Genomic DNA, 15,585 nt, shown 5'->3' on the forward strand with positions numbered 1-15,585 from the left:
GACAGATTTGCACAAGTGTTTGCAATAGTTTGTATACAACCCACAGTCCTTTATATATATATAAATATATATATATTTATATTTTGTTTAGATTTGTTTTTAAGATGGAAGTGGTCACGCTAATTGGTATGTGTACAGGCCCAAGGGATCCATCGGCAACACATTTATAAATGCAAATTTTACAGGCAAGCACATTTTCATACATCTATCTGTATCTGCCTGTAGACAGATATAGTAAGAAAAAAAACTCAGAAGTTAACACAAGGAAGTCTACTTTGTCAAGCCAACCCCTTATGTACTGGTTGTCATTTTGCTTTATTGCAGAGGTGCAAAAAACAGAGCAAGAAACGTGAGTAAAACTGGGCATAACCTTTGTGAAAAGAATCCAAACCCCAGGGATTACTTTCGAAGCCTCTCAAAGGTAGACCTTAGTCTGGGACTCTGCTGTGCTTCCGGTTGTCTCTCATTTTCAGTGGCTCAGGTTTCTGCCAGAAAAGACAGGCTTTATTGTATGCTTAGTTTATTTTTCTATACAGGGATAATGGTGTTTGGCTCTGTGATTAGATGATCACTAACACGAATAGGGTCAGATGCAATTTTGGTTTACGACAAACAAAACCCCCCAAACTCTTGGGGATCTGGCATCGGCCAAACTTCCTTTGGAAGATTCCAAAGTTAAATCCTTTAAAAAGGAAATGGAAAACAAACGAAACACCAGTGTCTTTATATCCACAGGGATAAGGAATATAATAGTCCTCTCAGAAACCTTCTCATTGGTGCAGACAAGATGACTGGTTAGGCATACTTTGTTAAAACACAAACCAAAAATATGTCTAATAGGAGGACTTAAAAAAACGACATGTCATTGGAAAGAAGGCGCAGTCTCTGCCTTGTTGGAATGAACACACGATGTTTCAAAAATAACAACCTTTGGTTTGGTAAAGTTTGTTCTTCTATTCAAGACATCTTATATGAAGTACTTGGAGGCAAAACAAGTCATTTTGATTTTTTTTTTTCTTTCAAAAAAGGCCTTCACATTGGGCGCACAGTAAGAATTAAATGCATTTTATTAAGAAATTAAAATAACATTTCATTGAAAGGGGAAGAGATGGCAGGAGGGAGGGGATGGGCTAGGAGCGCTCGCGTTAAAACCACCGGCCTCTGTGTCCATGGTCGCTAGTAATTGCCCTACAGCATTTTAGACCACTGATGTATCAAAACCCGACACTATTAAGAAACTTTGATTTATAAAAACCAGTTCTCTCTCTGTCTCTCTTCTGGGAGGAAACCAGGTTAAGGAGAGCGCGAGAGCACGGAAGGCTCCCGGAATCTGCTGTTTTTAAGACCCGCAATTAGGGCTTGGGGAAGAGACGGGCTAAATCCAATCTTTTCCATATCCTCCAGCTCTAGGCTCCCTGGTGCTAGACTGAGGCCCTGAATGGACTAAGTATGAAACGAAACCCGTCACTGCTACAGAGGAGGAAACCCGCTCAGAACCAAAACAAAGACAGGGCTTGGAGAAGTGAGATTCGGAACAAGGTTTCCTCTTTCCACCACGGAGCGCAGCGCCACTGAAACCTGACGACTGTGAAAGGGGCACAGATACTGTTTTATGAGTGAACTATTATTTAAAAGGGAAAGGAGATGGGTGAGTGAGACATGGATCAGGGAAACCAAAATTAAAAAAAAATGAAAAAACAAACAAAAAAACCCAAACACATGGAAGCGAAGGCACTCCAAACTATATAGATACACTATACATTGCTAGAGTTATTGTTACAATAATACAGGCCGGTACCTACTGTACAGAGTTAAAACTATATGGCTTTAAAAAGCTCGTCTACATTTTGTCTGATTATTAAACAGAATCACTGCCCTGAACAGTAACTTTTTGCTCATTAAAATAACAGTTCCTGGGTCCACGTATTTACATACAAAACAATAAAACTTAAATTTAAAAACGTCGAAAGAAAATATAATGTACAAGCTTGAATTTGGTGAGGAGCTTTTTATTATTATTATTTACAAAAAGATATTCGGAGACCTGGATCTCACTTGTATAAAAGAGTTCTGTGATCCTGCCATGATCCTTGAGAAAGAAAAAAATCGCTGCACCTTAGCCCTCACACACACGAGAAAATGAGAGAAAAGCACTTGACTTTCCTTTTCCTCTCTTGTTTGGTGGTGGTGGTGGGGAAGCGTTTCCTAAAGCAAGCACTGGTTTTTACAGACTCTAGTGTCTGTGTCCAAATGTTAGCCTAGGCAGTTTGGTCTGAAAGCAGGTTCATTTCTGTCAATGATCTGCCATTCATTCCATTTAAGGAATTATGCTACTAAACACTTTGATTTCAGACTGCTTTTGAATTTGATTAGCTCTTGAAAGCTCATTATGAAAAGTAAAAATCAGTTGATTTGGTTTGACTGAGTGTCTCTCCTCTCTCATGAACTCTTGTATCACCAGCAGCGTAAGGAGCCCTCCCTGACTGTGGCCTATGAGCTCAGCTAAACAGTGAGTGAAAATGAAGATGGTGCACAGTTCTCTTTCTGGGTACTGGTTCACTTCAGCAGGCAGGAGGACTCTCTGGGAGAGTCACACATACTTGGTTAAGCAGGACGGGGCGCTGGGGCCTGCAAGAGGGCTGCTAAGAGACTCCACTTCCAAACCACCTGGAGGGCGAGACCCCAAATGTGACCTAAGGTGGCAATGAGGTTGAAGGGAGGTTCCACACAATCTAGGGTTCAGATAACCTTGGAAGGTGTGTGGGGGGAGGAGCAGGTGGGAGGGAAAGGCGGCCATCACTCAAGTGACCTTTAAATGTAAAGTACAGCTGATTGTGCCTTAAAGATTCCTAGGTCAAGTAATGGCCCTAAGCACCAAGGTGACTAAGGTTCATTTTAGAGTATGTAAGGCCCACGCAGATGCCAGCCTGAAAAGGGTACAAAAAACTAGTCGTGAAGATCTATTTCCTCGCTGCAAACATAATCCTTCAGTCCTCCTTGCTTTCCAAGGAATATTGCTTTTTCTGCAAAAACAGAGACTTTGATTCTTATACCACTCGCTAATACACAAAGAAAACAGGACAAAAACTCTTAACTGGGCATGGGGGACAACATTCTTCTCATGCTTCAACCAGTCCATTTTGATACTGGAGACAAAGAGGAAAAAAAAAAAAAGGCAGTACTGAATATATGTATATATAACATATATACACAGATGTCTATAATCAGCTTTCCAATAGAGTCAGCAGGTACAAGTGACTGTTTATATAATTTTGATGTGTAGTTTTCAAAATTCCTACCATCTAAAATCATAATGGCCTGACATGCATCAATAAATAAAGTTTAAAAAGCATGAGGTTAAAAAAGTGAAAATTAAATACAGATTCTAGATTTGGATTTAAAATGAGAACTAAGTGTAGAATATAGCAATTTCAGCAAGCTCAATTTCTAATTAAAAACATGAAAACCAAACCAGTAGACCGTTACAGTTCACATTATTTAACTATAGTGTCCTCTCAAGTTTATCTTTCCAAGGGAAGCAACTTTAGAAAAAGTCTGGAAAAATTCATTCACAGTGGTGAGATGTGCCGAAGAATCCCTGGCTGGTGGGTGCCTCCGTGGCATCTGTGTGTGACCTCTGCAGCCCGAGTGGCCTGCCCAGTACCCCTCTCCGTCTCCTTCTAAGTCACTACTTTAAAACTGTACGAAGATGTGCAGACAGCCTTTGGTCTGGCAAACGCAGATCTGCTCTCAGGGCAGTCAGAGTTCTGCCTGCCCCTGGTCTGACAGCCTCCTAGACAAATTCCTTTACCACGAGCCCTGATTAAGAGCAATCAAAGCCTAAACGAACCAATTAAGAATCTTACCCTTACAGTTTCAAACTTTATTTACCTCCCTGGGTTATGAATGATACACATTATGTCTGCCAGACCTGCCACCAACATGCCAAAGGTAAGTCTTCAGATACCCGAGGATATGGATTAATTTACAAGTGACATTTAAGTCCCCACTGACTTATACCTGCTAAGCTCCCAGCCAATTTCAAGCTGTGCACTATACCAAAGTTTTACACTTGACTTTAAAAGAAAACAAAGTTCAAAAAAACTTCAGCACAGAACCAGGTTGTCTTCTTTTGTGGAAGGGGCACGAGGCAGGAGTCCTGTTTTGAAAGTATATAACAGCAGACCTTTGATAAAAAAAGATTGTCGCGGGAGAGAGATTGTGTGTTCTAGTGCTCCGCTTTCCCTCCCCACCGCCCTCCCACCCCCTGGATCTCCCTCAAAGTGAGAATACAATGAAATTGGTTCGTATTTATAGATATTTTACAAGGTTAAATAAGAACAACAATAATAATAAAAAATTGAACACTAAAATGAACAGGTTTTTTTTTTTTTTTCCCTCTTTTTAATTTTCTTTCCAAACGTGACCAGTGTTGCTGAGTGACACTCCAGTAACTGGCGGTTTCTCCCGTGCAGCTGGCTGCCTGGGGCTGTTCAGGTGGAGTTGGAAGCCGATGCGGAAGCGGCGTTATTGGTCTGTCCACGGTCTCCAGCATTAGCGTCTGCAAATCACAAGTCCCGAGAGAGTGTGAGCAATACCGTGTCACATCCCCCAAGAACACAAGCCACTGCCACAACTGCGGACTGTGAGCTGTGTGGCCTTTCAAGTTGTTTCTGGAATGTTGTTTTAAATATGGCCAATACTATGAAATCAGAATTTCTCTCTGCTTAGAGTCAAGTCCACGCCGAGGCATGACCCTGGTGCAGGCAAGGTAGTGTCTCTGAAGGAACACACTACAGGCTCAGGGAGCCAGAGACCACTTCTGTCAAGACTCTTGCTACTGCTGGGATCAGCAGTGCGGGGACACTCAGGTGGAGACCAGCTCACACTGAAAATAAATGAACAGTGCACAGCTGGGAAAACTTGCTAAACATTCTGAATCATGTTACAATATGCCATCTGTCCAAGGCTGTGAAGGGTGGAGGCAATGAAAGTAATGTGGGCCAGTGTTGACGGGCAGAGACACCGTGCATAAATCAAACTCAGCTGTTTGCTTTCTAAGCACAGTCACTCTTCATTATTCATAAAAATAGGAGACAAACAACCAGCAAAAAAAGAAACAGCCACTGTAGTTATTAATTCACTTATTCAATAAAGCATCTTATGGTCAAATGCCTCTGCACGAGCCTACTTTGCCTAATTCTTTGGAAATATGCACAACTTTACAGCTAGGCTTAAACCCCTCCAGCTTTTTTTTTTTTTTTTTTTGAGGTCCATCATTATTAGCATTTAAGCAGGTTCCAACCCTTGCTGAGAATTTGCATTTCTAACAAGTTCCTTGCTGAGAGGCTTCATTTCCACCCCAGATATACTGAATTAGAACCTACAGCTTAACAACATCCCCAGGTCATTCTTATAAATAATGTCCTGGGAACTTGTTAGAAATGAAAATTATTAGCAGGCTGGGAGTGTCCTGCTGACCCAATTTTCTCCTAAAGACTTCACCGTAAGAACTAAGCAAGAAGACAGGTGGGTTGCCTGGGGTGGGTGACTTCCAGGGACCATCTCGAGAGGAGCCACAACACCCGTGGCCATGACGGCTGGTGACACCAAAAAAAAAAAAAAAAAAAAAAAAGGCCCAGAGGTTCTCCTCTCTCCGGAACTGAAGGGATCTGTAGCTCTCCTAAGTCCTATGCTGAGCAGACCAGGGAATAAGCGAATGTTATGGGTGAACACAACATCTGGTCCTGAATCTTTCTACTTTAAATTTTTGAATTACAGCAAGAAAGAAAGGACCCCAGTTAGGGTTTGTGCTCACAAGCCCATGAGAGGATAACTGACCGAGCCCTTCTATAACAACTGGGTGTGCTCCTAATAAACCACCCAAGACAGGACCACATCAGACCATCAGTTATTCTCCTTCTAAGTCTCTGGTTCCATGGCTCTTGTACCAGATATTGCAAACGGAATCTATGCTTGCATTAAACCAAATTTTATTCTGTGTGACAACTCGGCAATCCCATAGTGATGCTAAGGGCGGAACTCTGAGACATCAAGTTCCCAACAGAGTCCATGACGCTCCAATTTTTGTCCTAGAGTAAATTTTTATATGCAAAATTCTGTATCTGATACACCTGCATCTTCCTCGGAGAAGATCCACTGTTGTTTTTTACTTTTTTATTTCAGATTCTCTGAGATCTCTAAGAGTTATTAGGTAACAGTCATGAATTTGATGTTCAGTATCTCAATACTGAAGTGGCCCTGGTGCTGCAATGGTTAAGTGCTTGGCTGCTAACTGAAAGGTCGGGGGTTCAAACCCCACCAGCTGCTCTGTGGGAGAAAAGACCTGGTGATCTGCTTTCTTGAAGACTACTGCCTAGGAAACCCTATGGCGCAGCTCTACTCTGTCCAAAGGGTCACTCTGAGTTGGAATCGACTGGACGGCATACAACAACAATAACAAAATCTCAATACAGAGGAAACTGCTCCATGTAACAGCTCAGGTGTGATTCCTCCACCTTGATTCCTCATTTTCCCTCCCCTCTGTGTCCACCGCATCAGCAAGTCCTGTTCACTCTTCCTCCAAATGTGGCTTAGCAAACGTGCAGACGGGGACAGGAAGGAAAGTGAACGAAGGCCCCACGCTTATAAACTAGTTGTCAAAGGGTTTAAATAAGAGTAGAAAACAACAGTTGGGAGGAGAGGACAGTGAGTCAGAAGGGGTTCCCAACAAAAGCTCTGCCACCATGAACAGTATTCAGAACCATGGGTCTCTAAAGGTTAAACGTCTTGTAATTAAGAGAAATGCTCGTCGCCTGGCCCAACGCTATCTAACAGAACGTTCTGTGATGACAGAAATGTCTCCCTTCACTCTTCAATATGGTAGCCACAACTGGCTATTTAAATTTAAATCATTTGAAATTAATAAAAGTAAAAATTTAGATCCTTGTTTGCCCTAAACTCATACCAAGCACTCAACAGTTACATTAAAAATTATTACACTTTTAATGCTCTTATCGTTGGCACATTACTGAAAGAACTCATTTCAGAGATATCAAAGTAACCTCTTCGTGTTTTGCATGTACTTTGTAAGTACACTTGGGAACCTTAAGTGTACTTTACTCCTGCATTTCCTTTATGCCCCAACCCTCAATCTCTTCAAGCCTATTTTGTACTTCTATTCACCAGCTACCTTTTTCTATAACGGTTAGAAATGTCTCATGACAGGTCAACTCCTCTAAAAGATACTTAGTGTTACCGACACACGAACGAATACGACCACCACTCACAGAGAATCTGAGGTAAACCCTACGTTTACATACTTTGAATCACAATCCTACACTAATGAAATCAAAGTACCACCCATAAGGAGAAGGATGACTCGATTTTTCATTTTTTTCCTTTGTAATGTTTTTTAATGTCTACCATTATTTTGACAAGATTATTTCTGCAGAGGGATGAGGGAAGAGGAGGAGGAACCCACCTTAGCAAAGCATCACCAGCCTTTTTTGTATTATTCAGAGGAAATGATGTGGCACGAGACACCAAAAAGGGCTTCAGTCATTGCCAAAACAGGAGTGAAATTAAGATGCTGGTGAGCAAACCATCCACCAGGACACCTGGGGGCCGGAGGACACCGGGGGGCCGGAGGACACCTGGGGGCTGGTCAACCAGGCCGCTTCTATTCATCTGCCATCAGCAGAGAGCTCTCAGCTCAGAGGCAAAGTACATTTTCATCAAGAGGCTTGGTTTGTTCAGGGTAGGGAACTGAAGGCCATGGGGACACAGACATTCTCATCTTTTCTTTAAGTTAAAAGACCTGATTTAGGAACACAGAGTAAGAAAAGGCATATGAATAAAGCAGGTGACTTCCTGAGCACTTGAGGAACACTCCAAAGAATGTCTACTGGATATTCACCAATTGAATCCGGAAGGTTTTACATCACATTTCGGAGAGGGGACTCACATACCAATTCTAACTTCACAGGGGAGAACATGTTTTGCATTGAAAGAAATAAACTCCTAAAAGTGATGCTTAATACTGGTCTGTTAAAAAAATGACTAAACTGGTTTGATTTCAGTTACCTATATATTCTTCACAAAGCAGATCTGAAACCCTAGCACAGGGTAGATCCAATCTCATTGGTGTCATTGAATTTGTCAAACTGGGATATGGGGATGTAAGCACGTACTTTAAACACTACAGCCAATAGGAAAAAATGAATACAGTATTATATTTAAAGTGGGCATACAAATTCTTTGGCTACCAAGTTGGTAACATCTAAAAACACGTGTGTACACATACACACAGTACCCCCAGCCGCCCTCATTCTCGATTGCCTGGTGGCAAAATAATAATAATAATAAGGTAACGGGGAAATGGAAAAGTACTCCCACTGGCAGTGGGGAGTATAAACTGGACAAGCCTTCCACAGGGAATCTGACAATACATACCAAAAATTTTCAAATTTTTCATACTTTGAAACTCAGAAATTCTGTTATTACAAATTATTTTAAGAGAATAAACATGGCTTTATGTGAAGATGAAGGAGCCATGGTGGTACAACGGTTAATAACTTGGGTGCTAACTGAAAGGTTGGTGGTTGGAACCCACCAGCAGCTTCACAGGAGAAAAGGCCTGGCGATCTGCTACCGTAAAGATTACAGCCTTGGAAACCCTACGGGGCAGTTGTACTCTGTCCTATAGGGTCACTATGAGTCAGAATTGACTCAATAGCACATGATGGCAACAGGGGTTAACTGCCCAACTAGTAAGGGGTTTAATTCTGCACAACTAGAAAGAATCGACTGCTTATGTAGATAGAAGGTTGACAGGAATTTGGGGCAAAAATAACTGTAATAGTAAGGAAAGGGGGTCAACTTGGCTGTGGCTAAATCTTTCCCACAGACTTTCACAAAATGAATTTCAAAAAGCTCAGAAAACAAATAGGTATGATTTTGTGGCCAGAGTCTTTAATGGGGGGCTAATAACTGACAAGAAACAGACAATTAAAAAACAAACACGAACACAAATTCTGACCAAGCAATTGCAAATACCCTCAATGCAAAGTCAAGGGAGAACTAAAGAAACCAGCTACAAACAGATTTCTCTGATGAGCTTATAATTTAAAAAATACATAATTTTAAGAAGACAGATTTTGTCCAACCCTTATCACGATTCTCTTTTCTGCCTGAAGGGTTTCCAATCTGGAAAGGATACGATAAAAATCCTATAAATAAAATGTAGGCCAAGGAAGGGGAGGGAAATCTATACATTTTCACTATCTTCAAATCCAGAATCTGTAGTCCAAGAAATAACTTCTAAAGGGATTAGAGAAATTCACAGCTCACAAACATTTAGGTACTAGAAATTTCCCCATGTCTTCAACCAAACTTTAACTTTTATCTTTGATACTCTTACTTTTTTTTGATGGGAAAAGGCTGAAAGTTTTCTTGACACCAGCCAAGCATTTGACAAAGTTTTTCATAGCATTCTTATAGAGAGGAGTACTTTAAAGTTGGTTTGTAGTTAAGCAAATAGCAAGAGGGTAACCAATCATCCAGACCAGAAGAGTAATCTCTAGTAAGCCTTGCCTAGTTTCATTTAAGATTATTTTATCAGTTACCTACATAAAGGCAAAAAAAAAAAGATCTCTGCTAGGCCCTGCCTTGTCCTGTTTGATAGATCTCAGTAGTCGGTTGGATAGATGCAAAAATGTGACATGTTTATGAAATGTACAGATGATATCCAACTGTATAGAAAACCTAACACTCTGACACATTAGAACACATTCAGGATTAGGATCTGAAATCCTTATCAGCATGGAGGGCATGTTAGCTATCAGGAAAACTTGAAGGGTGTTTGCAAGGAAGGACTGGGTTGGTTCTCTACTCTAGGGGTAGAATCACGGGGTAGACTCCGACTCACAAGCGACCCTATGGGGCTTTCAAGGCTGTAATCTTTACGGAAACAGACCGCCACATCTTTATCCTGGAGAGCGGACGGCAGGTTCAAACGGTCAGCCTTTTGGTTAGCCGCTGAGCACTTTACGCACTGTGCTACCAGGGACAAATTTCAGAGCGATGGAAGAACGCACCTATTCTCGCAGTGAGGAGTTTCCAGATTAGCACGGGACAAATGACCAGTTCTCGGTAGGTAGTAAGAGGGGTGAGCTGAAATCAGTGGTTTTCAAATTTGTTTTAATAGCAGAACCACTACACTGAAATAAACCTTATCCAGGAAACCAATATACAAAAAAGATAAGGAGAGAAAACGGCTTTCGTTAAAATTTCCTACTATGTCTCACACTTAACTGCAATCAGCACTGCACCAGATGATCTAAAGTGGTTTGTACTTGATTAGAAGAACTGTAATTTCTGGAGGTTTATTACTTTATATTGTCCAGATGGACGGTCTCCCAAATGAAATAAACGAGACAATTCATTGGGGGTATAGAGAAAATAAAAATTATATTTCTATTTAGTACGTGTATTTTTCAAGAGGTTCTCACGTCAATCACAGCTCTGATCAACTATAATGCCCGCCAGATACTGAAGTATTTTAAAAACAATTTTTTTTTAAAATTTGAGTTTTTGGAAACAAAACCAAATCCATACCTACTGATTTAACATAAAAATTTTAACTTCTGTCTATTTCTATCTAATCCCTATTTACCTGCAAACACACATTGTGACACAGTTACCATCCTGGTTGATTAGATTTTAGATTTTCCCCCACATAAACTGAGATGACTATTTCCACAAATGTCCACAAATTTCCTGATCGTCTTTTTTAAATGGCTACAGAAAGATGAAAATTCCACAATGTACTGAATCAGATCAGACTGGCTCATTTGTTATTATATAATCATTTACTTTAAATAGCATCCAGCCATCCTTTGGAGAAACTACATTCAAGCATTGGGTATTTTTAGGATTATCTCTAAAGACAGCAATTTTCACTACATCAGGTGCCACCACTGGCTGGCTAAGGGACTAGCAGCACACCCTAGATCTAACCTGGGAGTCAACATGGACATTTTTTTCTTTTGGTAGATGAGTGTCTAGAGACATTCAGATCCAAATCTTAGTTAAATGTGTTTGCATTGCAACTTTACCCTTTTCAAACGATAAAATCACACCATTCTGTATTTCATACTGCTTGAAAATTTGTTGTTCCAGGATACGAGTATAATTCACATTCAGGGTGATGGACTAAAGTGAGTTATCTTCCACTGACATTATATTTGTACAGATGGTTTTCTGTTATAAGCATCGCACTGGATAATATGGAAAAAATAACATGGAAACCATGACTTTTTAAACAACAACTAAGATGACCCAGATTAACATTACAATAAGACATTTACAGCTTATACATAAAGTGTTGATGTGGTTTTGTTGTGCCTTTTGGAAATAAAATCAACATTTTATTCACATTTACTCATCTGGCTGTGTTATGCTTTGGATACTTGCTCCATTTGTCAAATAAAATGAAACGCAGGTGAGCATGTCCTTTTTTCGGGCAGAGTATGTCTTCCCAGCAGAGACTTACGTGTCCTCACCTGAGGCTGCTGTGGCATTTGTAGGGGTTGAAGCAGCTGCTTGAATCCGAGCATGAGGAGGAATAAGGATGGTAGCCAGAGGTGGATTACTGGACAGCTCTGGAGAAAAGGTAAGACAGAAATTTTACAGCCCACCCTGACTCTGTACGTTGAGATTGCTTTATTAGTAACAACAAGCATAACACACTACATTAAAACACTGGTTGAACAGAAAAAAGGCATGATCAATTTACACCTCAAACTAAATCAATGTACAGGGAAAGCCTGCAGAAGTGCTTGGCACAAAGCAGAGGCCCTGTCCCCTGATACTAGGGTATGTCTGCTGAGAACTAAAGATGCCTCGACGAAAGGTAGCAGCCCAACGTTTGAGGGTGAGCACACTAATAAGATAGGTTTCTGTCTTTCACTGACTTCAATACAGCAGATTTCCCCACACTCACCTGGCAGTATTTTACTACAGGAACTGAGGCGATGGTGTCACAGCAAAGAGAACGTGACCCCAGTCTGTGTGTGGACACAAATGTATGTCCGAATCAACCTACTCAGTGGTTTATAGGGCAACAGCAGATGAGAACGATCCAAACACTAGTAGAAACAGGATTTGAGAAATACCTCTTCGAAGTCTCATTGCTTTTACTAAAAATAAGAATGTTTTTATTCAATCATATTTCATTTTTAACTCAGATTATTTATTACATTTTAAAAGTCTGAAATAGACTTTTCTACCTGCATGTGGGAAGCTTAGCTCTCTCAGCTATATAACAGACTGCCTTTCTTTAAAGAATCAAGTTCTGTATATGAAAAAAAAATTTTTTTTTTATATGAGCCTCAAGAAATTATTTTAAGATGATATTTGGCCCCCTGATGTAGAAAGACAGCAGGCAGTGGTGTTGAGTTTGTCCATATAAAGCATTCAGCGTCGGCTTTAGGTAATGTGAGTGTATACCCCGGTCTGCCTGAGATAACCCTGGTTTATGTTGTTATTTCAGCATTCATCTGGTGTGCCCTCATTCCCACTCTAGTATTATAGTCTGAAGGAATAATTATACAACCATACCAGCTACATGAAGACATTATCGTCTGAGCCACCACATATGTTTTCACGACTAACAGATTAAAAAAAAAAAATTGGGAAATAGTGTTTTTTTTTTTTTTTTTCCAATTGAGGCAAATTTCACATAACAGAAAACTAACCATTTTAAAGGGTACAATTTAGTAGCATTTAGGATATTCACAATGGTGTACAATCACCACCTCTAGCTGGTTCCAATCGACGGCACTGGGTTTTTAGCTGGTTCCAAAACATTTTTATCATCCCAAAGGGAAACCTGGTACCCATTAAGCAGTCACTCTCCATTCCCCACACCCTCAAATCCTTGGCAAGGGAAACGGCATTTTAATGCAGTGGCTTTCAAATGTTTTCTCATGCAAAGCCCTGGCAATATTGATTTATTCAGCTTGGTACTTAAGTATCTAAATTTTATACCAAAACAGATACTAATGGTAAGAGATTCTGATAAAGAAAAGGAATAAACTAAAGCCAGGATTATGAAAAATTAATGGGTGGAAAACTGTGAAAATACTCTTCTTTCTCTTTTCCCCTTCAATGAGAAGACAGTCCAGCTCATCAAAGAACAGCCTGTCCTGGGAAGACAGCTGGAAACCACTGGCCCAAGGGTCAGGTGCTAAGAGATGCTGTTTTCTCACCATCAGATGCAGTGGCTATTCTGGTTCTCACTGAGAAACAGGAAGATCTGCGCCATTTTACTTCAATCAGTTCAATTTTAACCCACAATCTTATGCCTAGGCAAGCAAGAGAATCCATGGCAATCTCCATGGCTAATGACCGTATAAGAAGCCCTGGTGCCACAGTGGTCACAGCTATCGACTGGTAACCGAAAGATCGGCAGTTCGAAACCATCAGCAGCTCCATGGAAGAAAGATGTGGCCATCTGCTTCCGTAGAGATTTGGACACCCCATGGGGTCGCTGCTCTGAGTCGGAATTGACTTGATGGCAGTGGGTTTGGTTTAATGACCTTACGGTTTTTTTTTTTTTGAAGTATCAATGCAGGATGTGGTAGTTATTCTTCAGTAGCCTGAAAGAAAGTCAGATTTACCATCCCAGTTAAGGGGAAAATCTTCTAAATCAGAACAGCTTCTTTAAAATCCACCCACCCACTAATCCATCCATCTAACAACACTAAGCGCAAAACAATGTGCTAGGCTCCAGAATACAGAGGACAAAAAGGTAACTTTCCTTGTGTGATCAACAAGAACAGAAAATGGAAGGACCACTGCACAAATGAGCTGAAAAGAAAGCCACTCAACCTATTCAGGATAGGGGCATTTTTAAATGAAAAGATGTCTATGACCATGTGCTCAAAACAATATCTAAAAAAATACCTGAAAAAGGAAAAGATGACCAGAGATTTTAATATGAGACATTTGGACAAAGCTAACGAAGATAATCTTGAAACTAAACTGAGTATCAGTGGTCTGTGGTCACTTTTAGGAGCCCTGGTGGCACAGAGATTAAGCATTTGGCTCCTAATTGAGAAGTCGACAGTCTGAACCCAACAGCTGCTCCGAGGGAGACGGATGTCCCAGCCTGCTTCCATAAAGATTACAGCCTTGGAGCAGTTGTACTTTGTCCTATAGGGTGGCTGTGAGTTGGAATCCACTCGACGGCACCGGGTGGTCACTTTACTTATGACCTGATATTCTCTTCTATGTTGCTCATTTTTTCCCATTCCTCTACTCTCCCTTACCAGATCACCTATTCTCTGTATCTCCATGACCAGCTGAGGACCATGGCAGTTTTGTATCTTAGTCTGGGTGAGGTGCAGGGCTTGAAAAAGCAATCCACTTTTTCTTTAGGTAGCAGACTGTCATCCTGGCCTTGAACAAGGAAGAAGAATAACTAATGAATGGGGGGGGGAAAAAAAAGAAAAAGTGAAGAAAATAAGAGAAAGGCAATAAAAAGAGACATTATGGGATCCTGAAAGGAGCCCTGGTGGTGCAACGGTTAAGTGCTTTCTGCTCAGGCTGGTGGTTCAAACACACCCAGCTGCTTCCCGGGAGAAAAGGCCTGACGGCACCTCTCAACGACAACCTGGGATCCTGGAGGCTTTGCCACATCCAAAGAGATGGGGATGGGGAGAGCAAGTGACATCCATAAATAACTAAAACTGATATTCTTACCCCAGAGCCCCCAGGGGGTGGCCCGAAGTGGGGGAGGCTTCTGCAAAGTTTTTGGAGTGAAACACCCTAAAATTCAAGGAATTCTAAACTGGACAAATCACTCCTCGTTCTGTATTCCTCCAACTTCTATATCCCATTGTCCATCTTTTCATCCTTAATCACAGGCATTCGGTAAGGTTCATTCCTTTCATCTGTTCACGCCTCTCTATCTCGGAAAGTCTGTTTGCTGTCATCACTTTTGCCTGAGTGAATGAAGAAACTCTGTCCTCTTACTACAGTCCTGTTCTCTCCACTGCAAGTCTGTTCCTTCTATGGGGCTGTGACAACAAGGTCAAAACAGTTGTAATTACTACTCAACGATTACTGTCTACTGCCAATCTCCCTGTCTACCCATGGAAACAAGTAGTAAGGGAATGCAGGCAGCGAGAAATGGATACGCTGCAATGAAAGAATGCAAAAAATGGACAGCATTTTGGAGAACAAAAACTGCAACGTAACTTTTCAGGATCAGGGAGTGCTTAAGCATAATTGAAGGCAAAAAAGGAGGAGTGAGTACAGAAGAGATTGAAAACGAAAACTAAGCTAATATTTATTTACTAAATGTGTGGGCAAGGCTTGAGAGTAGGAATATAATGAAGGGAACAAGGAAGTCCACAACGCTGAAGTGGGGCTAGCTTTGGATAAGTGAGAGGCAGGAAGTAAAAAGTAGGAAGGATAAGAGATAGACTGAGACCTCAGAGACATGGTTCAAAACAAGGTGACAATAGGTTCCAGAGATTTTTTAAAAAGTTAATGGATGATAAGGATTTCTTCAACCAA

The 15,585-nt window shown here is 40.9% G+C and overlaps 1 protein-coding gene across 3 annotated transcripts in view; it reads right to left on the bottom strand.

Moving 5' to 3' along the window:
* Nucleotides 1-1,687: 1,687 nt before the first annotated feature.
* GSK3B (glycogen synthase kinase 3 beta) overlaps nucleotides 1,688-15,585 on the bottom strand; it is a 292,562-nt gene continuing 278,664 nt past the window's right edge. For 2 of the 3 annotated variants that reach the window (XM_049877373.1, XM_049877381.1), the window contains 2 exons: nucleotides 11,565-11,663; nucleotides 1,688-4,561 (listed from right to left, as the gene is read on the bottom strand). In XM_049877373.1, coding sequence (XP_049733330.1) covers nucleotides 4,494-4,561; nucleotides 11,565-11,663 — 167 coding nt within the window. In that variant the 3' untranslated portion in view covers nucleotides 1,688-4,493. The remainder of the gene's footprint in view (nucleotides 4,562-11,564; nucleotides 11,664-15,585) is intronic. The other variant, XM_049877389.1, reaches the window with a different exon arrangement.

Source organism: Elephas maximus, chromosome 1, assembly GCF_024166365.1.
Source record: "Elephas maximus indicus isolate mEleMax1 chromosome 1, mEleMax1 primary haplotype, whole genome shotgun sequence".
Taxonomy (NCBI): Eukaryota; Metazoa; Chordata; class Mammalia; order Proboscidea; family Elephantidae; genus Elephas; species Elephas maximus.